Source organism: Semicossyphus pulcher, unplaced genomic scaffold, assembly GCF_022749685.1.
Source record: "Semicossyphus pulcher isolate SPU_LCO1_2020_fin unplaced genomic scaffold, fSemPul1.0.p SCAF_10, whole genome shotgun sequence".
In the NCBI taxonomy this organism is placed as follows: domain Eukaryota; kingdom Metazoa; phylum Chordata; class Actinopteri; order Labriformes; family Labridae; genus Semicossyphus; species Semicossyphus pulcher.
In genome coordinates, this window is record NW_027211604.1 from 24,282,600 (window position 1) to 24,307,883 (window position 25,284).

General features: G+C 39.5%; 3 protein-coding genes across 5 annotated transcripts; 2 read left to right on the forward strand and 1 right to left on the reverse strand.

Moving 5' to 3' along the window:
• The first annotated feature begins 1,284 nt into the window (after nt 1-1,284).
• Nucleotides 1,285-11,201, forward strand: p2rx5 (purinergic receptor P2X, ligand-gated ion channel, 5). The gene is made up of 12 exons (XM_069668413.1): nt 1,285-1,432; nt 2,698-2,848; nt 3,029-3,100; nt 3,224-3,299; nt 5,191-5,275; nt 5,463-5,543; nt 6,830-6,971; nt 8,230-8,363; nt 8,485-8,578; nt 8,947-9,012; nt 9,121-9,209; nt 10,930-11,201. Exons 1-12 carry the CDS (start codon nt 1,302-1,304, stop codon nt 11,177-11,179), a joined length of 1,371 nt encoding a protein of 456 aa, XP_069524514.1. The 5' UTR covers nt 1,285-1,301; the 3' UTR covers nt 11,180-11,201.
• A 1,553-nt stretch (nt 11,202-12,754) lies between these two features.
• emc6 (ER membrane protein complex subunit 6) lies at nt 12,755-15,980 on the reverse strand. 3 transcript variants are annotated; one of them, XM_069668441.1, is made up of 2 exons: nt 15,955-15,980; nt 12,755-13,514 (listed from the first exon to the last, which is right to left on the reverse strand). In XM_069668441.1, exon 2 carries the CDS (start codon nt 13,481-13,483, stop codon nt 13,151-13,153), a length of 333 nt encoding a protein of 110 aa, XP_069524542.1. In that variant the 5' UTR covers nt 13,484-13,514; nt 15,955-15,980; the 3' UTR covers nt 12,755-13,150. The 3 variants fall into 3 exon arrangements, with proteins under 3 accessions (XP_069524542.1, XP_069524533.1, XP_069524525.1); XM_069668432.1 differs by lacking the exon at nt 15,955-15,980 and adding an exon at nt 14,827-15,005; XM_069668424.1 differs by lacking the exon at nt 15,955-15,980 and adding an exon at nt 14,827-15,005 and having other exon boundaries at nt 12,755-13,517.
• An 86-nt stretch (nt 15,981-16,066) lies between these two features.
• shpk (sedoheptulokinase) lies at nt 16,067-24,987 on the forward strand. Its single transcript, XM_069673575.1, has 7 exons — nt 16,067-16,204; nt 16,312-16,453; nt 17,738-17,912; nt 17,996-18,148; nt 20,006-20,181; nt 21,666-21,866; nt 22,872-24,987. Exons 1-7 carry the CDS (start codon nt 16,067-16,069, stop codon nt 23,264-23,266), a joined length of 1,380 nt encoding a protein of 459 aa, XP_069529676.1. The 3' UTR covers nt 23,267-24,987.
• The last annotated feature ends 297 nt before the right edge of the window (nt 24,988-25,284 follow it).

Here is a 25,284-nt window from a genome sequence, read left to right on the forward strand (position 1 = left end):
TTTGGGGGAACAAAACCTTTCAGACTTAAGGGTTCGGGCTAACTGCTACTTTAACATGTTTTAATCAACATATCAATGATGACTCTGCTAATCATGTTTGTCCTGAGAGTCTCAATACCTTTTCTGCTCACAGCATTTGTTTTTAATCTTCTTATCTCCACAGGTTAATGATTAATTTGCTCTGGGTGCACAAGAGGACACAGATTAAATTTTCACGAAGTAATAAAACTGGATTTACAGGATAAAAAAAACCAACAGGCAGCATTAAAAACTGTCAATCGAGGACAAATGCACCTGAGAAACCTGAAGGCTCAGTACTGGATGCTTTGTCATTTCTTTCCATATAGCTCATTTACTTTTAAATAAAGGAAATTTATTTGCTAAGGCCAGTTATGTTGAGTTGCCCTTCTGTACTTTAAGCTGCAGTGAGGCACAAAGTCTTGGCAGGCTACTACTAATACAAAACTTTAATCATCACAACAAAGTCTCCAGGCTTTTAGGGTGAGCGCTTAGCGGGTCAGCTTAATTTTCTTTTGACCCGAGTGAGAGAGACTTAACACTAAATTTAATGTAGTTACTGCTGATCGAAACACAAATAAGAAGCAACGATACGAGGATCCAGGCCTCTCTTCAACTGCAGAAACACAACTTTGTAACGTAGCTAAAAAGGAAAACATAGAACGTTAGAAAAACATTCACTGATTTTACAGGATCATTTTGGCGAGGTCAGCACCAAGGTCTTTTTAGTTTTCCGATGTTGGCCACTGTACTATAATTACCAGTAGATGGGACATTATAACTAGATGCTTCCTCAGTAGATACAGTGAGATATACTTTGATGTCCCCCTAACCCTAACCCTGAGGATAAAAATCATAAATAGCCTACTGCACAGAGAAAACACAGAATGCACAACAATAAAACCGTTACAACAACAAATATAAAACATGCAAAATTGCAGCAACAGGGATCATCAACATAAGGTTGGTATACTGCTTATAGAAGTGTGCATAACTGAATTGCATGCCGCTCCTTGCCCACCCACCCCCTTTGCACGGCACTGCTATAGTAGCTATAGTTTTACAAAGTTTTTTTAAGGCTCCCAAGTTAATATAAATATAAATGAATTAGAAATGATAGTTACATGTCCTACGGGTGCCTCACAGTACTGTTTTATAGCAGACGCTGTTGGTGGTGGTTTACAGCCCCTGTCTCGATGGGTCTGCCCGCTGCCTGACAAGTGAAGCAGTCGTGCATGTGAGCTGAGAGCTGCTGCCTCACTCGGGCTCACCGTGCGGGAGGAATGGCAGGCTGGGGAGTCTTCTTCGTTTCTCTCCTCAACTACAAGACGGAGAAATATGTCATCGCTGAAAACAGGAAGATCGGAATATTATTCAGACTGTACCAGCTGGCAGTGCTGGGATACATAATCGGGTGAGCTGCAGCGTCTTTTAGAAAGTGATTCACAAAGTTAAAAATAGTTGGGCTTGTCAAAGTGGTGACTTTGTGACTGTTGTTGAAGTAGCAGCGCTAAATGTTTTCTTCCCCGTGTTTTAAAAATGTGTCTCAGGAAATTAAATTTGTGTTGGTGAATTCATTAATGTCTCAAATTTCTGTATAGACAGGAAGTTATGTGCGTGATGTCACGCTGAGAGAAACGATGAGTAGGTGACAGGGGCAGTATGGTGAGGTCTGATAGTATCCGGGTTGACCTTTAAAACTTAGTAAAGCGTATTTTACAACAGTTAGATTATGAACGTAGAGGCCGCAGTGTGGCTGCTGAAGGTTGGCTCTGTGGGGTGCAGTGCAGCCGAGGGAGGGCTGCTCGTCTTCATTTGCACTGATTTTATTGCCATGACACGTCCGAGACTTTGTGGTATTTTTGTGCGTTTCGGTAGCCACAGTCAGCTCCTGATATACGTGTGTTTGCAAAGTGGTAGGAGTCTAAGTACTGTCATTAATGACAAAAAATGCTTGACCCTTCTGCTTAAATAGGAATATCAATCAACCCAATCAATCATTTTTTATTTATATAGCGCCAACCATAACCAAAGTTATCTCAAGACACTGCAGAAAGAGAATTGAATGATTCATTAATTAATTTATCGTTTTCTTTGGTATGACTAATCAATAATTCCATTAATTGTTGCAGCTGTAATATAAGTTTGTCATATAAATGTATCGCTGCAACAAAAAGAGAAGAGCAGAGGTTTTTAGTTTAAAGTTCAGTTGTGGTGTTCTGTGAGTTGAAATACAGCTGAATGGTTTAAATGGGCCTATGATCTATTCTAACCCTGTTATCCTAGCGTACATATTATCCCCTCCATATTGATTGCATGCCTCTGAATTGAATCTAATTAAACATCGTATTCTGACTTTCACATATCAACAAATGTTGTATTTTTTCCAAAATAATTGATATAACTGTCATTATTATGAAACTTGTGACTTACAGCCCTTCAACTTAGTTCCAGTCAACATGCATGAATCAGACTACATTCACACATTAACATAACTGCCGCATGCTGGTGAACACACCTAATGACAGTGACGGTATGCTGTCATCCCGGCTGAACCACGAGGCCATGCTAGACTGTTGCATCACACCAACACTGATTTTGTAAACATTTCCAAAAAGATAATATCACTGAAATGTCTCTACAACATGATGAACTGGAATGTTTCCATGGATGTGTCAGGTGGGTGTTTGTGATGAAGAAAGGTTACCAGGAGAGAGAGGAGGCCGTCCAGACCTCCGTCATCACAAAGCTTAAAGGTGTAACACTGACCAACAGCTCGGAGACGGGCCTACACCTGTGGAGCGCTGAGGACTATGTCATACCTCCCAATGTGAGTCTTTCTTTCTTTCTCAGATCACCAGCATTGATGTCAGGTGCCCCTCTTAGTCCTCCTCAGTGGGTATCATTAGCCTGAGCATCTGTCGAAACAGATTTAAAGATATTGAACTTCTTTGGAGACTAATTTGTTTAACCTTTTGCCTCTCTGTCTGGATCTAATTTCATTTTGTAGGGTGAGCAGGTGTTCTTCATAGTAACAAATTACATAGAGACACCCAATCAGAGGCTGGGATTCTGTGCTGAGGTGAGTGCACACACGAATAGGAATCCCATTATGAGCACTTTTATATTGTTTATTTTTGTATTTGAGAACTTTAAAGGTTACATGTGTATTTCCAGATCTAGCAGTGTTTGTTGTATCACACAGAGTTATAAGGTTCCAGATGGAAGATGTCAAAGTGATGAAGACTGCCCAGATGGGGAGAGTGTAATAGCTGGCAATGGTGAGGATCTTTCTTTGTGCTTCTCTTTAGATTAATTAATTGTTGATTGTTTTTGTTGGTGTTTATTTATTAACACTACCGTGGAGGCAGCTAAAAGTAGGCAGCATTCACGGCCAAGATACATTTCCCTACAGGGGCAATAAAGTGTATCGTAGCATATTGTATCATTTTGTATCATTTTGTATCCTATCAAATCGCATGGTATTGTATCGAATCCAATCATATCGTATAGTATTGTATCATATTTTGTTGTACTATGGTATCATAACATATCGTAACATATCGTAACATATCGTATCATATCATATCATAACATTTCATATCATAACATATCATATCATAACAAATCATAACATATCATAACATATCAACATATCGTATTGTATCGTATCATATCATAACATAAGGTATCATATAATATCATAACATATCATAACATATCGTATCGTATCATATCATAACATATCATATCATATCATAACATATCATATCATAACATATCATAACATATCATATCATATCATATCATACCATATCATATCATAACATATCATTTCATAACATCGTATCATAACATATCGTATCATAACATATCGTATCATAAAATATCGTATCATAACATCATAACATATCTTATCATAACATATCATAACATAACATATTGTATCATAACATCATAACATATCGTATCATAACATATTATAACATGTCATAACATATCATAACATCATAACATCATAACATATCGTATCATAACATATATCGTATAATAACATAACATATTGTATCATAACATATCATATCATAACATATCATAACATAGTATCATAACACATTGTATCATAACATATCGTATCATAACATATAACATAACATATCCTATCATAACGTATTGTATCATAACATATCATAACATATCGTATCATAACATATCATATCATAACATATCATATCATAACATATCATATCATAACATATCATAACAAATAACATACATCATAACATATCGTATCATAACATATGTCATAACATATCATAACATATCATATCTTAACATATCATATCATAACATATCATAACATACCATAACATATCATAACATATAACACATGTCATAACATATAACATATCATAACATATCGTATCATATTGCATTGTATGGTATTATAACATGTCTTATCATAACATATTGCATTGTAGTGTACCGTACTGTAGTGTAGCGTATCATAACGTATAGTAACAAATAGCATCGTATTCTAGCAAATCCAGTCCAATCTAATTGTATTGTACTGTATCGTATTGCATTGTAATATATCGTATCGTATCACATCGCTTCATAATGTATCGTATCAAATCGCATGGAATTGTATTGAATACACTCCTATCATGTCGTATGGTATCACATTGTATCATATCAAAAGATGTTTAGGTGTATTTTTTTATCACACCTCTTGCGCCTATTTTCTCTCTTTCAGTATGTCCTTTGTCCTTTCCTGGAAGACAAAATATTTCATGATCACCAATCGTGCATGCAGATGCATGTACTACTTTTGCATCCAATTAAACACTTTCTTTCATTCTTTTGTCTCTTCCCCATGATGCACAGGATCTACGAGTTAGCTGGTAGGGATGAGTCACCGCTGTGTTTGTGTTTGAATGTTCTCACATTCAGCACTATTGGCTCATTTTAATGGCAATCAATAATCATGTAATGTTCCTCTCTAGCTTCCTGTTTTATAGGAAACACGTTATGGGAACGTTAATGGTTCACAGAGTTACCGCATTTTAATTAATCATTTATATTTTTCTCGTTACATAAATATTGTGTCTTATTTTGAAATGAAGTCTCTTAAAGCTGCACCTCACCAACAGTTTTTGCTCTGTCTGTCAGGAATCAAGACAGGAGTGTGTCTAAACAGCACTGGGACCTGTGAGATCCACGCCTGGTGTCCTGTCGAACACAGCAAGAGACCCACGTGAGACCCTTCCTCTCTTTCAGAACTCTGGAAATTTGCCATTTTGTGCCACTACACTGACACTCACTCTGATCCCTCACAGGGACGGAGATATTTCACAGGTTCTATTTATTACTAATACAGCCTGTCAGCTCCACTAGTCTTGTTTTTTGTTCTTCACACAGCTGCCTGTCTCTTTCACTTCCAGAGAGCCCTTACTAAGTGAGGCGGAGAACTTCACCATCTACATCAAGAACTTCATCAGGTTTCCAAAGTTTGAATTCTCCAAGTAAGTGGCTGTAAGTGGAGCAGATTGCTGGTGCTCTTATGGTTTCAAGGCATCGTTACAGAGCCCTCCACTGAGTGAACTGAGGGATATACGTGTCCCAATGGCTGCTTGAAATAACTTTAGGGTGCAGAGAGCCTTCTATTTATACCAGCCTGTGCATTGCACTGAGTGAGACAGTGAAACAGTCATCTGAGACGTCCTTGACAGCGGGCCGTGCCCTGGACAGGTGTCAGATCAGATGGGGGTAGCCCAGGGAGCTTTGCCACTGCCCTCTCTGCTGTTGAGTGTGCTCAACAAGTGCTGCAGGAAAGCAAAGAGATGCCACAAGCCACCGTTAACTCATCAGTCATGATCTTATTCGTGTTACACAGCCTCCTATGTTCTGCACTAATCTTAATTTGCTTTTGCTTAATGAATATTTGCTGGAATACAAATCCCTCCTAATGGGTGGTACTCGAAATGGCTGGCAACTCTAGACGTCTTACAGTGTGACACATCCAGTTACACTCAGAGAGTGTAACAGTGTTGACTGACACACACATACTGTATATGCTGCTTTTGGTAGGGTGTGCTTGTGTACAGGAAACTTTCAAGCAAGGGTAAAGAGCTTTAACTCAAAATCCAAAAACTTAAATTAAGTTTAGTTTAGATATCAAGTGCTAATGGTATAATTAAGTATAATCACAGAAGAGGGAGTGGTGTTATACTGAATATCAGCACAGCTCTTATTCGGTCTATCACAGATATGCTGATATTCAGTACAACGGCACAACCAGGAGTGTGATATTGCTTATATACAACAGTTCTACAAGCAGCAAACACTTATTTATTTAAACTTAAAGTAATATTATTTGTTAACAGATTATTTGTTTTTGTTGATATAATCTTTAATTTTACTTCGCCAACACAGCTAGTTCCGCAACTGGAACTGGACTGAAGCCAAGTGACACATAAACATTATCTCCTGCTGCTTTGTGTGTGTCTTAAACACCTGTGACTGATTAGTACACATAACTTAATGTCCCAGTGCTGTTATACTCCATATCAGCACTCATGGTATGACTCTTGTCCAATCAGATTACTTGGTTGGATCTTACTGTTGTATAACACATTTTTAAAGACAATTAACAATTTTAACAGTAAAGGCGTCTAAGATAAAGAATAAAAAGGCAAAGCAACTGTAACATGTTGAGAGAATTGTGTGACTTAAAATTAAAGTGGCTTCCATAGCGATTGAAAGTCTATTATTTGACACATGTTCCATGTCCGTTGATCTGACCTCTTAGGTCCAATGTCCTTGAAACCTCTGATGACAGCTACCTGAGAAGATGCTCCTATGACAAAGAAAACCATCCGTACTGCCCCATCTTCCGCCTTGGAGATCTGGTCAGCTGGACAGGACATGACTTCCAGGAGATAGCTACTAAGGTACAATTATCACACAAATGGGAGTGCTGTTATACTGAATATCAAAACAGCTGTTATCCAGCCATAGACACGAGGCTGCAGGTTGAGTACAGAAGATAATTACTGTGCTGATAGTCAGTAAAACAGTTCTACAAACAGCATATTGTAGTAAAAAGTAATAAGTAACAACAGATTATTATTTTTTTGTTTATTCATTCATTTGGCTCAACCAGCACAACTACTTTCAAACTCAACTCAGGCAACACCTAAACATTGTCCTGCAGTCTTGCTACTTTGTCCACACTGTATAGCGCATACTATATACTGCATGCTGCATACTATATACTATATACTAATAACTATATACTGCATGCTGCATACTGCATACTGCATACTATATACTATATACTAAAAACTATATACTGCATACTATAGACTATATACTGCATGCTGCATACTGCATACTGCATACTATATACTATATACTAAAAACTATATACTGCATACTATAGACTATATACTGCATGCTGCATACTGCATACTGCATACTATATACTGCATACTTTATACTATATACTGCATGCTGCATACTATATACTATATACTGCATACTATATACTATATACTGCATGCTGCATACTGCATACTATATACTATATACTGCATACTGCATACTACATACTATATACTATATACTGCATACTATATACTATATACTGCATGCTGCATACTACATACTATATACTATATACTGCATACTATATACTATATACTGCATGCTGCATACTGCATACTGCATACTATATACTATATACTGCATACTGCATACTATATACTTCATACTATATACTATATACTGCATACTATATACTGCATACTGCATACTGCATTCGGCAGTAGTCTGTAGTATGCAGGAGTTTTTGAAATCCATTTTGCAGTATGCTGCCAGGTGCCAGTTTCCGGTTTTGGACAAAAGCAAACTGCTGCTTCTTCAGCTATAGCTTCCCTTCTTCTGGAAAGCTGCTGCTGCTGTCCGCCATTTTAACTGCCACTGTGACGTTCCAGCGCTTTGCATTGTGGGATACAGTAGGCGAGGTAGACTGGTCCAATGCATACTGGAGATTTTCTTAGAATCAGCACGACATCCGGGTATTTTTGGCATACTGCACATTTAGCTTTTGTTTGCATACTACAGACTACATTTAGGCTACATCAAGACGTACTGCTAGGATAGTATGGCATTTGGAACACAGCAAATGTCTCTGCTTTGGTCTGTCAGGGTGGGTCTGTTGGTGTTCTCATTGAGTGGAACTGTGACCTGGATAAGGACTCTTCACACTGTAACCCAGAGTACAGCTTTACACGTTTGGACATTAACTTGAACAACTCGGTCACATCAGGATACAACTTCAGGTATGTCCTCTCAGACATTTAACTACTAATAAATCTGTCAACCAACTACCCATGCCCTGTTCTCTGAGTCCAACCTGTTTTATGTTCACCTTTTACACCTTTACATCACCTCCCCCTGCAGGTATGCCAGGTATTACAAGGATCAAAAAGGTGAAAACTATCGTGATTTGTACAAAGTGTATGGGATCCGCTTCGATATAATGATCAATGGCCAGGTACAGTTAAGATATAATTACTACTATTTAACTATTTACCAACCATTGTTAAGTAATTCACTCACTGTACAATAACTGAACTTATTAATGTTCTTTGGCTGCTAGGTTAGACTGCCTCACTTCAGCTGGTACTGTTTACACTGTTTACATATAACTTATCTATTTATTCACACTGAGCACAACTTTATTTATTTTTATAAGCATAAAGCATCTGGTAAATATATTTTGTAATGCTGCTGCACAGGATTTCTGCTGAAGAAAAGTTTGTTGTCTTTTATGTGATGACAGTAACGTGCCCGTCCTTATTTCTTAGGGAACGACATGATTCAGTTGTAGGCGTGCAATAAATGCTTGTTATTGTATTGCAGGCTGGGAAATTCAATATTGTTCCTACAATAATTGCCATCGGGTCGGGTGTTGCTCTGCTGGGTATTGTGAGTAATTTACTAAAATATTAAATTGATATGTCAGTGGATGATTGTTGTTGAAAATAAGCAACTTAAAGAAAAAAATGACTGACAGCAGCTTTTTCTCTCTTTCAGGGAGCCTTTGTGTGTGATATGATTCTCCTCTACATGATGAACACCAGCTCCTTCTACCGAGATAAGAAGTTTGAGATCATCAACTTTAAGTATGACCAACTGAATGTACACCAACAGTAATGATGAAGCTTTTCACAGTTTTCGTAATGGCTTTCTCGAACCATTTTTAAGGTTCTCAAACTGAAGATGTATTTCCCCAAACAGCTCATACATCCCGCAGGAAACCCTAAAGTCACCTGCACAACACTGTAACTCACCAAATACCTTTAATTCATGTGTACAAATAAACCTCTTGTGTCAGCGAATAAGTCAGGGCCACCAAAATTACATGTTGACGTGACATGTAAAACCAAAGGTGGTCCAAATGTTTGGATGGTTTGTCAGAATGAAAGAGCCTTTTCCTTCATGCTTTCACTGACACTGAAGCTGATTGTACCAAACTATTATTTTCTGAAGCTATGACTGCTTTTTTGTTCCAAATTGAAAACTCTTCAGATTTGCATGTCAGGAGTCCAAGTTTCTAATTCGTCTATGCAAAGCAACATTCAAGAAATCTACTGTACATTGCACCAAATCACAACAAGTTATCTCATGGCACTTCACATACAGACCAGGGGCCGGATTCACCAAGCATTCTTAGGAAAAAAAAAGAAAAGTTGATATTCCTGAATAAAGTTCTTATGTGTTTTTTTTCCTAACTTTCTTCTTATGTTTCTTCAAAAGAAATAACTTAAAAACACATGAGATTCTTCAAAGCAAAGCTCTTAACTTTCTTCTTAAGTTTCTTCACAACTTTAAGAGGACCCTGCACATGTCTTAAAGTTGTGACCGTGAAATGGTCAGCCGCTACGTTCATTCATTTAAACATATTTTAGACAATCAATTCACTGAATTTAGTCAAACATTTATTTATAATGTTAGCATGTCACTATTTGTTTGGTGTACATCTCATGTCTACTAAAGTTAAGCCACCCAAATGAGACAGTTAACATTTAAAGGGCCGTTAACCAAAGCCAATAACTGTTTGAATGTTCTCCTGTACTTCAAGTTACCCATTTAATTCACTTTTTTTTCCTATTATGAATCAACGGAAATATTGTTATGATTATGATTTTTATTGTTATAATTTGTAATATATTGTTGACACCCATGCTTATTTTAATAAATTGAAATAACATTTTGGTCCTTTATAGTCAATAATGACACGCCTAATTTACATACATAGCTCATCTCATCTAAGAAGTTCGTCAGTACGAAAATAAAGAAGCCCCTATGAAATGAGAATGTTCTTAAGGAAATAATAGTGAATTGCACTTGAGAACATTCTTCAGAGCTTCCTGCGTTTATCTGAAGAGTATGTTTGTGAATCCGGCCCCAGGTTTAGATTATACTCTTTTAAGAGTAAATTTGCATAAGCTGTGAGTATAGTATAGGACATACAGTTTGATTTATCATGTAGTGGACTAAAAACAGTACAATGCAGTAAAAAGAACAAAAGTTGTGTTTTACACAACACTGCACAGAACCATAACATTAAACAGACATAAGCAGACTCAGATAAGAGCCTCACAGCCCGCCAGGTTTGACAAATAGATGGCCTCTTCTGCAGGTGATGACTTAGACAGTAAAAGCAGTGAACATACAGTATAATAAAGACTAAAACTATTGAACTGAGAAGTAGTTGACAAGTGACTTAAACAGTCATTGGAAAAGCGAGCCAAAACCACTGAGAGACCAACCATTCACCAAACCTTCATTGCATTCACCAATGCATTTAGTGGCACACCTCTCACATGCTTTATGTAACAGGAAAGAAAGGACCAAACCAAAGGAAGGGAAGTCAGGACACCGGGAGAGAAGATCCAAGAAACCAACTGCAGGGAAAGATGCGGACAACTCCCTCAAAAACCCGGAGGAAGCTGCCGCTGAAGAGAACCAGCAGCCTGTGGACAAACGGGGTCCCACCATTCCACGCAACACAGGACAGCGATACTCAGCCCTCGTCTCTCCACAGGGTGCAGAGCCAAGGCATCACATCACTTTCTCCTCACAAGCTTAAGTTTTGGCAGAGCAAGAAGAATCACTACAGTGGTCTCGATTATGTTGCAGGAGGTGGAACCAAAAGTCGGATTTCTCGCCTTCCTGCTAGCCTGTCTGCAAGCCACTTATATGAGCGATGCTCTTTCGACTGAAGATTTGCTGGTCCAGAGAAATATTTATGTTCTGCAGGACGTTGATGTAGACACACTCAGAAAGGTGGATTTCAGTGGCTGGGTGAGGATCCAGAGGAGAGATGAGGGAGAATACAACAGGTCCATAAATAACAAAATGTGCAAAAGTACTGTGATAACGCTGCTGCGAGCAAAAAGACATTAAAATAATTTAAGCAAATTGCCAAATATATGCTGATATCTGCTTTATAAATGAAAAGCATGAACTGTGTCCTTGTTCCATGTCATAAAATGAGTACTTTTAGCTTTTTTGGCTGTTGATCAGACTAATGAAGCATCGTGTTCAGATCAGGTGTCACGGGCCTTAGCTTTTTATTATTTCAAGTCAAACAAAAGGAGACTTTGAACATCCATTTCATGAAACCGTTACACAGGATGTTGAGAACGTCCAGAGTTGCAGAAAGACTCCTGCAACCTGTTCAACTTGTATTTATTAGCAACATTCAGGCCTGATGAATGTCTAGCATTCAAAGATTACAAATAAATATTACATGAAAGTTAGCAGTGAGCAGCAGTGGGCTTCTATTCATCCGGTACAGTTGAAAAAGCACACCGCCTTCCTTCTCATTGTTTCAAAAGGTTTTTCAAAACATTTTTCATAATAGTTTGTGTGACAGAAAACAATAATAAAGAAAATGACATATGGAAAGCCAGCATGCCAGCCGCCGCGGCAGCCACTGCCTCACCCTGCTGCTGTTATGTGAGATTTGAATTGGCTAGTTGCCCTATTTCTTATGAATGATGCGCCCAACATGTGTATGGCTTTTAGTTTTGATGTGCCACCTCAAGATTTTCAGTGGCCACCTCTGGCCAACCCAATGAAAAAAACCTGGCGTGCAGCGCTCTTTTTGCAACCGTGCACAGTTATTAAGTTATTAAAATCAAACATGGAGGACGGATCTGTAAAATATCCTCTGATATCAGTGAGAGTAATTATTTTGTGTGCATGGATACAAAGGGAAAATAGTTTTTTTTTATCTGTATTTGGAAACAATGTAAGGAAACGTGTGGCCGGTCTGAATGGCCACTATCTAAGCTGGATGCATCTTGAACCTGTGTTGTGACAGATGGTTGACTTTTCTCTTTCCTCCTGTATGTCGAGGTGGCTGTGCTGATTTTGGGCCATACGATGGCTACAGCACAATCTTAGTGTCAGTTGAACTAAACCTGTGAAGCTGTGGAGTGCAGTCATAATGTGTTAGTAAGGTCCCTGCTGATGTACTGGCTGATTATTAATGAATGATGCAATGTTGAAGTGCATGGACTCCTTCTCCATCCTGCTTGATGTTTCTATTTATTGAATTGTGTTTGTTTGAAACAAATGTATTGAACATGTTGATTTCAGAGTTAAGAACAGATGACTCTGCCTCACAGACAAACTGATTAATAATGATTACAAACGATTTGTACAGAGGTATTTATTTCAATCAGTTATCATTTGTTATAATTTAATCATATTATTGTACATGACATGTAATTACACTAGGTTAGGATGTAATCTGGTTGGTTTATGTAACACTACAACCTATATTATGGCTCTTATCCTGGTATGGATGATGCAGATCGCAGAGCAGGGGTTACAGGTTAAATATGTCCATATTCACTGAGAGGTGTGAAGCAGAAAGAATTGTTTATTCTGCATAATCAAATCACTGACACATCCTCCGTGTAATCAACAGTTCATAATGGAAAAAAATCAAGTCTTTAACTAAAGGCCTATCTACAAACAGCAGGGCAGACATTATTGGTTTACATAGCATTAGATAGGATTAATTCAGGGTTATTTGTGGTGGATTATTTCAGTACACATGCACCATTCCGTAGAGGAAAGTCCAGAACAGGACATAAGTGAAAAGACCTCCGACGAGGCCCCCGGTGAAGAGCAGCCGCCGTGATTTAAAGCACTTGTTCCACCGCCGTCCGGCCTTCAGAATGAGCAGCAGAGAGAGGAGAAACGAGGCGAGGAAATAAAAAATGAAGCCATACAGTCCAGTCAGCCCGAGGATGCCGGCTGTTGCTCCGGACAGAGCGGACACAGAGGTGCGGCAGTAGTCCAGCACAGCGGCGTTTCCCCTCACGGCTACTTCACTGATGAACTGCGGCCCCTCTCGCTTGGCTACAACTCCTGCCATCTTGGCTCTGGTCAGCTGTCACAGGAAGATGCTGCTGTTTTAAGAGAGAATTAGACAAGTTTAAAATACATAATATTAGGGGTGTTAATCACAAGAAAATATTTCAGCAATTCTTTGGACAACGATACAATATTTGTTGGTATCATGAAGTCTGCCACGATACGATTTTGATTCGATTCAGTGTAGGATGCTGCACTTGACAATATTATAGGTACAATTATCACAATGAGTTACACTTATAAAAACAAAAATATGTTGGTAATTTTATCACTGGAGTTTTCCAGACGTTTAACCGAAAACAATCTATTCCTTCAAAAATAAAGAAAAAATAAGTATTGGTCTATATCAGTCTGCGTATCTTAACGATCAAATTAGGGATACACAAAATAATCGGCACGTTATTGGTATCTGCAGATTATGGCTTAAAAATGTCATTTTTTTTGTCAAAGTCATTTTTCTGCCGATATTTTCCGCTGATAAAAAAACGCTTTAATTCTGCCTACATGCTCGATGATTCCCCCCAAAAAAGAAAATGTTACATACAAATAAATATGGCATTTTGTTCATAACCTAGGTTTAAGTAGTTTTGTTATATTGCCCAGTGAATGTGCACATTTTCTAACTTATACTTCTGCTTCACTGCTCCCAACATTTATGTTCACCCTACTGCAACTAGTGAACTTTCACTTGGTCTTTTTCTCTTCCTTTATATTGGAAGTTGCAGATCGAACAACAGCCCAACTAGGTTCATGACAACAATGCTTCTTTAACATTTTGGTGAAAAACTAAATAATGATATATATATATATTTTTTTTTAATTCTCCTAATAATCTTGAATGATTTAGTAATTGGATTGTAATACTGGCATAGCCATTACTCTATTAAAACAGCTTATTTGCCCTGGCCTTACAGGGGTCAGTAGGTCTTAGGTTAAACACACATGCTAGCAAATATTCCAACGAGAAGAAATAGAAAAAAATTGGCACAGGTACCATAACTCCCCGTAACATGAACCACAAAAAGAAAAGCTGACTGTCAGACTTGGCTGATGTTAGCCTAACGTTAGCTACAGACCACAATAAGGCAAAAAAGCTAATTACTACATTTAAAGCCCTGCTCAAGAAGAAAGACATAAAACATCAGTCTGAGACAAAAACAGACACAACTCCTGTCAGTTAAGTCTTATCATAAATCAAACACAGTAATGTTTGACCCCGTGGAGCTTAATTATACACTGAACTGATTCATTTCGACATCCTCATCACTAGCGGCGCTAACAGGCTAGCATCATCAGCTCTGCAAGCTGCTAGCTAGCTGACGCTAACTGAAGGCAGATTCTCACCGGAAATACTCGCAGGGACTCGTCGGCTCCTCACAGCGCGATTACAAAAACATAATCTGTCAGATTAACTTTGCAGACTTTGATATTAGAGTGTTTTTAAAAATGTCAGCTGATACTGCAAAGAGACAACACATTCATTCTCGTTTGGATGACACTCCTTGGCAAGAGTCGGCCATGCTCATTTCCCTCGCAGTGCATTGTGGGAACAGCTAATCATCAAACAGGAGGTGACTATATGGTGCGTTCGAAGCACATCCAAGAGTAGGAAATTTTGGGTTAACACAATGGAAGATGCACTTCTGTTAAAAGTATCATTAACTTGGGGCAATACAGTATCTTGCATCGTACAAGTAAATCCATTATTTTCAAGCGTTCTTGGTACTACACCCAAAAGATCTTTTACAGAAAAAAACCCTGAAGAGCGATAAGAAGATAAGGAAAGAAAAGATAGAACTTTATCAATCCCGAATGAAATTAAAGTGCCATATAGCAAATATAAATATGGCCAGAAAAGTATTATTACACATGATAATAAACATAATGTAGTCAGATATAGAAAAGTATTATTTCACGTGGTGAACATAATATAACCTGATATTTAAAGTGTTATTGCACATGATTACAGAAGTTGCACATAGTAGTAAAAAGTGCTCAAAAAGTGCTCAGTTTTTCCTTCTGCTGAACGTGGAGGAGTAAATGAGTAAGAAGACAAGTTTAGTTGCTTTAATTGTTGCATTTTGTTTATTCTGATTTTTTCTGAACACATCCTGTATGGGCCTCGTTTCTGTTATGTCTATAATGCTTCAAATCAAATACCATGGTTTATTAATGCTTCATTAAACTGAAATATTAAAACGCACAAAGCCCATGTAGTCATCCTTTCATTCAGTGAAAAAGAAATAAGATAAAAATTAATATTTAGTAAGGAAATCTAACAATCTGTCAGCAGAAGTGATCTAATACTATTCAAAGTTAGTGCCAGTTGTAAAGTAAATAAGTGGTAAAGATTGACCCAAAGTCAATGGCACAAGCTCAAAATATCTTAATGTTATTTCTTCTTTTATCTTAATGATATTTTTCTCAATATATAGGTAGGCTAATGGAACTAATTGGTTAATTCCATCTTACCTAAAATTAAATTTCCGTTTTTCTTCTTGCGCTTGAATGCGGCAGTGACACTTTGACCTGTCATGATGATTTCGTACAGCTGAACTGCAGAGCTCTCGTTCCTTCAGCAACAATGTCTGCCTACATCCTTGGTATAGACGTGGGCACCACCTCAGTGAAAGTTGTATTATTAGAAACTGGCTCCAGATCGGTGGCTGCGAGTCACGCTTTAGCAACTACGTCTGATATAACCGACAGCAACGGGATAAAGGTGAGAGCGTTCAGGTGCCGCAGCCTGTACCTCTGTAACTCTGAGTCTGTGCCTATCACTGTTGGGTTTGCCCCGTGTGTAACTTGCTTACTGTCCTCACTACTTAGGCGAAAGAGCAGGACACCGGCCGGATTATAGACGCTCTGAACCGATGCATCGACCTGCTGCCCAGAGACAAGCTGCAACACGTCCGCAGCATCGGGCTGTCCGGGCAGATGCACGGGGCTTTATTCTGGAAAGCCAAGAGTGGTGAGACAACGCTTGTCTGCATGCAGCATACACACTGTGGCATTACATCAAGCGTGGTAAATTGTGTAATAACGTCTGTGATACATGAGTAGTTTGAGCAGCAGAGAAACGGATTTCCTCTTTCATTAATTTAAAGTGTATTAACACTTTGGAAAGAAATGCACAGAGATTAAAAAATATATTATTTTCAGAGAAGGTTGGTCTGATGGTCCAAGGCCCCTAAAATATAGACAAAGAACAAAACATTTCCAACTGGAATATGTGCTCATACAGGAAATGCTGTATTAAGATTACAGCACATGACAGAGGTTTCTGCAGTGTGAGCTCAGGTACCTTTGTGGCACCTACATCTGCACAATCAATACTTGCCTAAGGGCCTCTTTAATGCTATGATCCTTGGAAGCATCCCAATATAAAGGCCCCACATTACAAACTCAGGCATGAAGCCCTGATAAAGGCCCTGTAAAGGATTCATTTATATTTAGAAAAGCTTATCATTAATTAATTACAAAAGGAAACAACTCCATTGTTCGGAATATGATCAGAGATTCGGAGTTGAAACTACTTCCAAAGAGCTACTCTAGTTTAATATCATTTAAGAAACAGACTACAGTAGCATTTTTTTCCAGCATGGCTATATATTTTTTATTTTAAGTCTCAGTATGAACTCACATGAAAGTCCATATCAGGGTAAAGTATTTATAATAATGAACCACTTGAATTGAATCAGTTAATCCAAGGTTCCTTCCGACTCTTCTCTATCAGTTATTGTCAAATAAAGTTATAAAGGTGACAGAATGAATCCCTTCTTGCATTAGAGGCTCGTCTCTAAAGATAGCCTTCTTTGATTTGGACCTCAGCTCGTATGATTTAACAAAACAACTGACTGTAGAAAACATTCACCAGTGAAGCCATGGGGATTTGGAAAAAGCCTTTTAAGAAGGGAGCAGTTTTTGTTGGCTGGGGAATTAGACCTATTATCCTCTGTAATATTAATGAGCTTTTTAAGACACTTTTCATAAATGGACAGAGGAACTGAACAGTTAATGGTTCACTGATATCAGGAATGAGTATTTTTTGTATTACCTCCTTTAAACAGAAACGTTGTTGGGTTACTGTGCCTCTTTCATAACTACGTTGCCCTCTGCTGGTTGGATTGAAAACATGCTATGAAATAATTAGTTAGCATTAAAACCTTTTGATTACAAAAACCCCCCAAACCATTAACTCTAATATAACTCATTTTGCCTGCTATATTTGTCCCCGTGTCTTGCCCCCTCGCAGGCTGTGATTGGTCCAACAGAGACTTCTTCACATCCAGAGACACCAGGCAGCTGATCACCTGGCAGGACGGGCGCTGCAGCAGTCACTTCCTGTCCTCGCTTCCAAAGCCAGACTCACATCTTAGCTTAGCCACGGGGTTCGGCTGTGCAACAATCTTCTGGTACATGAGACACAGGTCAGAACCTTACATCACTATCTTACTTACAGAATCTCTATTATGAAGCTGAACTCTAATAAAGATGTGTGGTTTTGCTGCAGACCTGAGTTCCTCGAGGACTTCACAGTTGCAGGAACCATCCAGGACTATGTGGTGTCCATGCTGTGTGGTTTGGACGAGTGTGTGATGACGCCTCAGAATGCAGCCAGCTGGGGCTTCTTCAACACCTCCTCCAACCAGTGGAACATCGACATGTACGTAAAGTGCACGACTTCATATTTTGATGACATCTAATGTCCGTGCTGGAGTTCACACAGCATTTCCTCAGTAGGTGTCGTCTGTTTAAATACTAAATGCATGAAAATGTTGTAACGTTTGTGCATGCCATGTGCTAATAAGCAACGAATAAGTACTATGTACAGTTTTTTTTACAGGCTTGGAGTGTTTGAGCCCGTTTACACCTGGTATTAATGTGCGTCCCAGTGATCCGATCACAAATAAAAGCCTCAATCAGCTTCATTAGCCTTTTAAATAAACTGATAAAAAACTATGATGCAGACTTTCAGAGGAGAGAGAGAGAGGGAGAGAGAGAGATAGAGAGAGAGAGGGAGAGAGAGAGATAGAGAGAGAGAGAGAGCGAGAGAGAGGGAGAGAGAGAGAGGAGAGGAGAGTGCTTACATGGAAGAGCTGGAAAAAGGGAGTGGATGAATTTGTACAGAAGTGTAGATATACAACTTTTTATGTAACCTAATGTCACTCTACATTTCTGTGGTTTATAAGTGAAGTGTCTGAACTCATCTGCAGACTGTCTCTGTGAACAGTGAAAAAACAAACAAATAGATCTGTGTCACTTGTGTTGTCTATGAAACATCTGCATCCTCTCAAGGGCTGCACAATTTAACAAGTGCAATTTGATGTGCAATAGTCACATCGCAGGACCTGCAATAGTGAGGCAAATGACCTGAGACACGTCATGCTGTTACTTTTTTGTTGCTCGGTGCAAAACTAAAACTCGCCATTTTGCCTGAAAGGTCTAGCTGCTATCACTTTAGTGCAGCTCTCTGACAGAGCACAGAGTGAACTGTCCGCTGTGCTGCAGAGTCTGTGTGTGTCTGTGTGTCAGCTGTCTGTAAACAAACGTGACACTACTGTCACACGCAATGTCAGCTGATCGAGGCAGGCGCTCAGTTTCGCGAGGCGCCTTTCGGTCCGTGTACTCCAGTTATCAGTGGCAGCTCGCCCCAGTGCTTGTTAATGCTGTGGCCACAGAAACGGACCGTTCTGGTGGCACGGGGTATTTACTTTTAGCAACTACACGCATGAGGTTTTGTTTGTGCCGACAGAAAGTAGGAGACAGTGAGCTTTTGTTTCAAAAAGTTACCGTCATGGGGCTGGTCACGATTAATCATACATTTCTACACCATTAGAAATAACAGGTGATGTACTGTAAAAGTAGCAACTGCAGCCCACGACTCTATTTGTCAAGTTTATTAAGACACGTGTTGCTCCACCTGCACTCTCTCTACCTGTGTGTGTCTGAACCAAGTGTGTTTAAAGTAGGTAAGTTGTTTTGTTAGAAGAAAATGGACATAAAGTCCCAAATAGTATTAAAAGTATGATTGTTGACTTTTTATGATCAAACTGCATTTCAGGTATTTTTTTTACATTGCGATAAATATCGCAAAAACAAAAAGTTAGCGCATTATAACGTTTTCCAACATCGTGCAGCCCTGATTCTCATTGAGCTGCATCATTTTAAACTTGATGAACTGCTATTGGGTCACAGGCCCTGTATCGCCCGCTTCCCTCATCTGTATGTGTTGAAAAAATGAAATGCTTCTGGTTCAGTCCAGGGGCTGATTAAAGTAAAGTAGTAAAGTAAATCCCACACTCATGTATGCACTACATTTGCACATGCTGGGAGTTAAAGGGAACAACACAGCAGAGAACTATTAAATCAGCGTCCAAGAACCTCCTCTGAATGTGGAATGCGTCTTGGGTGCATTTATTTGGGATCAGATCACACAAACATACTGATACCAGGTGTAAACAGGGCCTTTGACTTTTAATGCCTAACCTACATAACCAGTCAGTGTGTGTGCATGCTCCAGTTTGAAGGGTGCCGGCTTCCCTTTGCACCTGCTTCCTCGATGTGTGCCGTCTGGTGGCTTGGCGGGAAAGACGTGCTCTGACTGGCATGGTGTTCCTGCTGGTACACCAGTAGCAGCCGCCCTGGGAGACTTCCAGTGCTCTGTCTACTCCTGCATGAGTGCACGGACAGATGCAGGTGAAACAGGAAGTGCAGTCATTCCTCTCAGGCCAGCTTCACACTTGATGCAGTACTCTTAGAAAACCCATGCACTTAAGATGGAAACAATCTATTTCAGCTTTATCATCACAAGTTGCTCCCATTACATCTCCTCTGTTAGTGCACTACAGACAGTAGTGTCAGTTAATGTCAGTTACATTAGTGTCTACATTTCTGCAGTGGAAACATTTGATCAGAATTGGGATGTGAAATATGAGAATCATTTCAAGTTTGATTCATTTAAAAAAACATTAGCAGCTTTTATCTAGCAGAACAATAGTTCAGCACTAAAGAGAACCATACTCCATATTCACATGGCGGTGTGAAGCTCCAGTTTTGTTCCTGCTGTTCCAGGTTTGTAAATGGTATAAACTTGAGGAATCTGACAAATGTTTACAATGTTCAAGCTTCTCCATTGATCAACATCTGTAAAGAAATCAGCCACAAATAAAACAACATATTTAATAACCCATTGACAGCTGAGTCACAGAAGCTCACTTTAGCATTCAGCTAATTCTTAGCTAATATCACTGTTAGCTTAGTAAAGTTAACGTTCGCTTACAGTGTAAACCTTTCCTATCATGTCTTGTAACACTATTGAATGGTAAGGATTTTGGTATCAGAAGTCTTCAGTTCCCGTTTGTAGTCAGAGGAGTATTGACCAATCACGTATCGGCACGCTTCGGTTTCATGCAGGAATAAGCAGTCTGTGTTGAGAGCAAAAAGGGATGAACGCGATCAGCTCTAATGACATCCTGGCTCCCATTGGCGTTCATCTGATGACGAGTAAGCTTTGTATTCATCTTCTTAAACAGTCATCTGCATGTAAGTGCAGCTAACAATCCTTTCTTACATTGTATCTCAACTCCAGCTCCATTCTCACGTCTCATGTTGCTCTTTGACTCTAAACAATGCTGTCCTGTATCGCTAACTGCTAGCTAAACTGTAAGCCACGAAAGTTGTCCGTCGCTCCTAGAGGATATGTTGTCGTCAGACTATAGCGTGTGGGTTCCAGGACTGGCTGAATGCTAACGTTAGCTGTTGTCTAACTGTAATGAATTGCTACAGAGTTATGTAACGTGGTTTTGCCTTGAAATATGACCTAATGTCCGTTCTGGTCCTTTCTATAGATTTTCTTTACAGATGTTGATCAGTCTGATTGCCTCCATTTAACATTTGTAAACCTGCAGCACGGCGTTCCTCTAATATAAAGGAAAACTCCAGCCGTGTAAATATGGTGAATAGTAAAGCACAGGAGAACAGTTTAACATATTTTAATAAAAAAAAAAAACAATACAGAGTAAAGGCAGTAGACCTCATTTATTCTTCTTTGTTCTCATTGTGTTTGAGCACACACAGAACACGCGTGTAATCCAGCCATCAGTGTCTCTTGCTTGTCATGCTTGGTGCTCTTGGTTTATTCGCCTTAGATGACAGTGTGTATCTTTCTCCTAATTTCACAGTTCTTAACATAAGCACCTCTGCACAGCTGACCTTCGCCATGCCAGCTGACTTCAAACCTCCAGACTCTCCTCAGCCTGCCTCCTCCATCTCTTACTTCCCCTACTTCAACGACTCGTACCTGGCAGTGGCAGCTTCACTAAACGGAGGGAATGTGCTGGCCACTTTTGCTGAGATGCTCACCTCCTGGATGAGAGAACTTGGTATGTATTTGGTTTAAGGGGGTGGTGCAGATTGCCATGGTATTTAGTGCATTAGTGCAACATTCATGGCCCATTCATAAAACCCAAATTACTTTGTTTCCACAAACTGGTAAACAAGCTTGCTTGCACTTTTTTCATTAGGTGTACAGGCGCTGCCATTGGCTATGCGAGGTAGGCTATGTTCTTGTTCTACAGAGCGTTGAGCATGGTGCAAATGTGTTACAAAGTAAAGGCAGCCTTTGGATCAGCACAAACCTTTGTGCAGAAATCAGGGTTCTCAGATGCTGACTCGTAGTCTCCCTCGTGATCCCCTGACATTTTTCTAAAGACGCCTTGAGGTTGATATCTAGTCTGTGGTTTTGTGGTTCAATTAGCATGAAGTTAGACTTCACATTTATCGCAAACCTACAAAATAATGAGGTTTACATAAGTCTCACCTGTGGGCTTATTTTGTGTTTAATGCTAACTGTTAACTGATAGCATGCTAACATGCTAAGCTAAGATGGTGATCGTGGCTATCATTATAACAGCTAAAAGCACGTGGGCATGTTAGCATTCTGACATTAGCATTTGGTTTAAAGACGCGCTGTGTCTAAATACAGCCTCACAGAGCTGCTAGCTAACAAGGAATTGTGTCCCTATCAAAGTCTCTGAGCTGCTTTCTTTTGTTCAAACTTTAAAGCTAAGGTGGGTAACTTTGAAAACACAGCAAGAGTATGCTAGGTGTTGAAAGTATCATTGTCATCATTAACCTTATCAAAGTCTCTGGCTGGTTAGCTTTAGCTTCTTGAAGGCTTAGCTGATGTGCGTTGAATTGAAGGCAAAGACCAGAGACGGCTCAGAGAGGCAGTGTTTGTTTGAGGCAGGAGAGACGGTGAGTGAGATTTTACTGGACTGTCCCGAGAGAGAGTTGGAGTGTAGCTAAGTGAGCTAATTGAATCACAAGAAAGCGATGCCAAAATGTTAAATTGTCAGTGTTAAATAGCCCGTCTTCATCCATTTCAGGTTCAGAGCTGGGTGATTCATGTTTATATGAGAAGCTGATCCACTGCGCCCTGAGTCAGGAAACGAGCGACCTGAGGGTGAGTCCCACCGTCCTGGGAGAGAGACACAACCCTCTCTGCCTCGGCCAAGTGACCAACATCTCCACCACCAATCTCTCCCTGGGTCATGTGACCAGGGCGCTGTGCCGAGGAGTCCTGGATAACATCACCTCTATGATGCCACCAGAGCGTCTGCAGCAGGCGGGGGTCTGCAGGCTTGTGGGCTGTGGGAGCGCCCTCGTCCGCAATGAGGTGCTGAGACAGGAAGTGGAGAAGGCGTTTCCTCAGCCGGTGGTGTATGGACAAAATGCAGACTCTGCTGTCGGCGTGGCCATGGTCCTCTGTGACCTACTTTGAAAGAGACATGCATCCAAAGGGGAACCCTGTCTGTTTACATGATCATTGAGAATTTGCACACTTCTGAACACCTTAATGGTTTTACTGTGTAAAGAGGAAGAATTAGGGAAACTGAAGTGCCTCAACAGGATTGGCTCTATGAAGCCGCCTTGATTTTAAGTCTTAATCTTCCATGTAGAATTTCTGGTATTTTTTTAATTGTAAAGTAATTTTATTTTTTTTAATATCGGCTGTTGTTGAATTTTGTCTTGCTTCTTGTTGCTGGTGCTTTTGTCATGATCCAGTGTAGTGAATATTAGGGCCTGTGTCCACTAACAGCGTTTTTTGCGCTGGCAGGGACAGTGCCTATTTTCTATACAGAACCTATGCAGTTCATCGTTTGCAGTGCTCAGTGTCCTAAGCACAAAAACGCCCTCAGCATAAGCTGTTCTTTGTCGTTGAGCTCACAGTGCTTTCTTAATTTCTGTATCTATAATATTTATCATTTAAAACAGACTTTAAGGCCTGTGTCCACAAACGACGCTTTTTGCACTGGCAGCACCCATTACCTCAATTTCAGAGCGCTTCTCACCGGTGTTTATTGTTGCTAGGTTACGAAACTTGTCTGGCGGCACTTCTACTTCCCTCCGTAGTTATTGTTCAATTTGTTTTAAATTGCTCTGGAGGCTTAATATTTGCCTTTATTCATGGAAATTTTACACATTTTATAAAGAAAACAACAAAACAAACAAGGAATTGTGTCCCTATCAAAGTCTCTGAGCTGCTTTCTTTTGTTCAAACTTTAAAGCTAAGGTGGGTAACTTTGAAAACACAGCAAGAGTAAGCTAGGTGTTGAAAGTATCATTGTCATCATTAACCTTATCAAAGTCTCTGGCTGGTTAGCTTTAGCTTCTTGAAGGCTTAGCTGATGTGCTAAAACGTATGCAAGTAGCGAGGTAGACAGCTGTCCTAACATTTCTTTTATATCTGAATGAAATGATAAGCAGACTTATCACAGCCACCAGAGGGTCTCTTTTTTATTTTTTGATGTTAAGAAGAGAATTGAAGCAAAAGTAAAATGTGCATCAAAATAATTGTCTGCCCTATCTTTAATCTTTAATCGTGGAATTAACAGCTGAACAACTGAATCAGCCCGGTTAAGTATCGTCACTAATTTCAACCGCAGCTGTACTGAGGAACTATTTTCTCAGTCACTGTTTTAGGGTAAAATTGAAGGCAAAGACCAGAGAGGGCTCAGAGAGGGAGTGTTTGTATGAGGCAGGAGAGACAGTGAGTGAGAGAGACACCGAGGGCGCTGCCAGTGCAAAAAGCACTGTTAGTGGACACAGGCCCTAAATGGTCACTATCACGGGAGCCGGGGGGGTCGTCAGAAGACTTTCGTAACCTAGGAACAGGAAGCGTCGGGGGGAAGCGCTCTTAAATTGAGGTTGTTGGCACTGCTTGCACAATTAGTGCTGTTAGTGGACACAGGTCCTTCAGGAGATAAAAGTAACAATAATAATAATAATGAAAGATAAAACTTACTTTGTTTGAACAGTCCAGATGTGCAAATCAAGACCGATAAAAATGAAAATTTTCCATGACAAAATAATTAACTGGGAAGATTTTGAACCAGTTCATGTGGAATATTTTGCGCTGCCATTTTCTATGATAAAGAGTAACAAGCTGTCAGTCGTGGACCAGCGGTTCACACCTGTTTGAAATTGATTATGGTGCAAATAAAGCCGTATTTATAATTACTTTTTGTGTCATATCTGTAATCTATCATATTTAATGAATTACAACAGATTTTTATGACTTTACTGAGCCATGAGGAGCACTGATTTTAGTTCTGAATGGAGAGCACGCTCTGTGAATAAAAGGCAGCAGGCTTTATAACATCAGAGTCAACCTATTAAAACCTCAATCATCCTGTGCCAACAGAAACTACCTTACTGTGTGTGAGTGTGTGTGTGTGTGTCAGTGTGTGTGTGAGTCTGTGTGTGTGTGTGTGATCAGAGGAAAAAAAGGAAGTGATC

What these genes read in the sequence shown, in the direction of transcription:
- shpk (XM_069673575.1), top strand. Translation starts at nt 16,067, where the DNA reads ATGTCTGCCTACATCCTTGGTATAGACGTGGGCACCACCTCAGTGAAA. An exon ending in TTCTGGTACATGAGACACAG is followed by an intron (nt 17,913 to 17,995) that starts GTCAGAACCTTA and finishes GTTTTGCTGCAG; the next exon opens with ACCTGAGTTCCTCGAGGACT. An exon ending in AACCAGTGGAACATCGACAT is followed by an intron (nt 18,149 to 20,005) that starts GTACGTAAAGTG and finishes TGCATGCTCCAG; the next exon opens with TTTGAAGGGTGCCGGCTTCC.
- p2rx5 (XM_069668413.1), top strand. Translation starts at nt 1,302, where the DNA reads ATGGCAGGCTGGGGAGTCTTCTTCGTTTCTCTCCTCAACTACAAGACG. An exon ending in ACTATGTCATACCTCCCAAT is followed by an intron (nt 2,849 to 3,028) that starts GTGAGTCTTTCT and finishes TTCATTTTGTAG; the next exon opens with GGTGAGCAGGTGTTCTTCAT. An exon ending in GAGTGTAATAGCTGGCAATG is followed by an intron (nt 3,300 to 5,190) that starts GTGAGGATCTTT and finishes TCTGTCTGTCAG; the next exon opens with GAATCAAGACAGGAGTGTGT.
- emc6 (XM_069668441.1), bottom strand. Translation starts at nt 13,483, where the DNA reads ATGGCAGGAGTTGTAGCCAAGCGAGAGGGGCCGCAGTTCATCAGTGAA.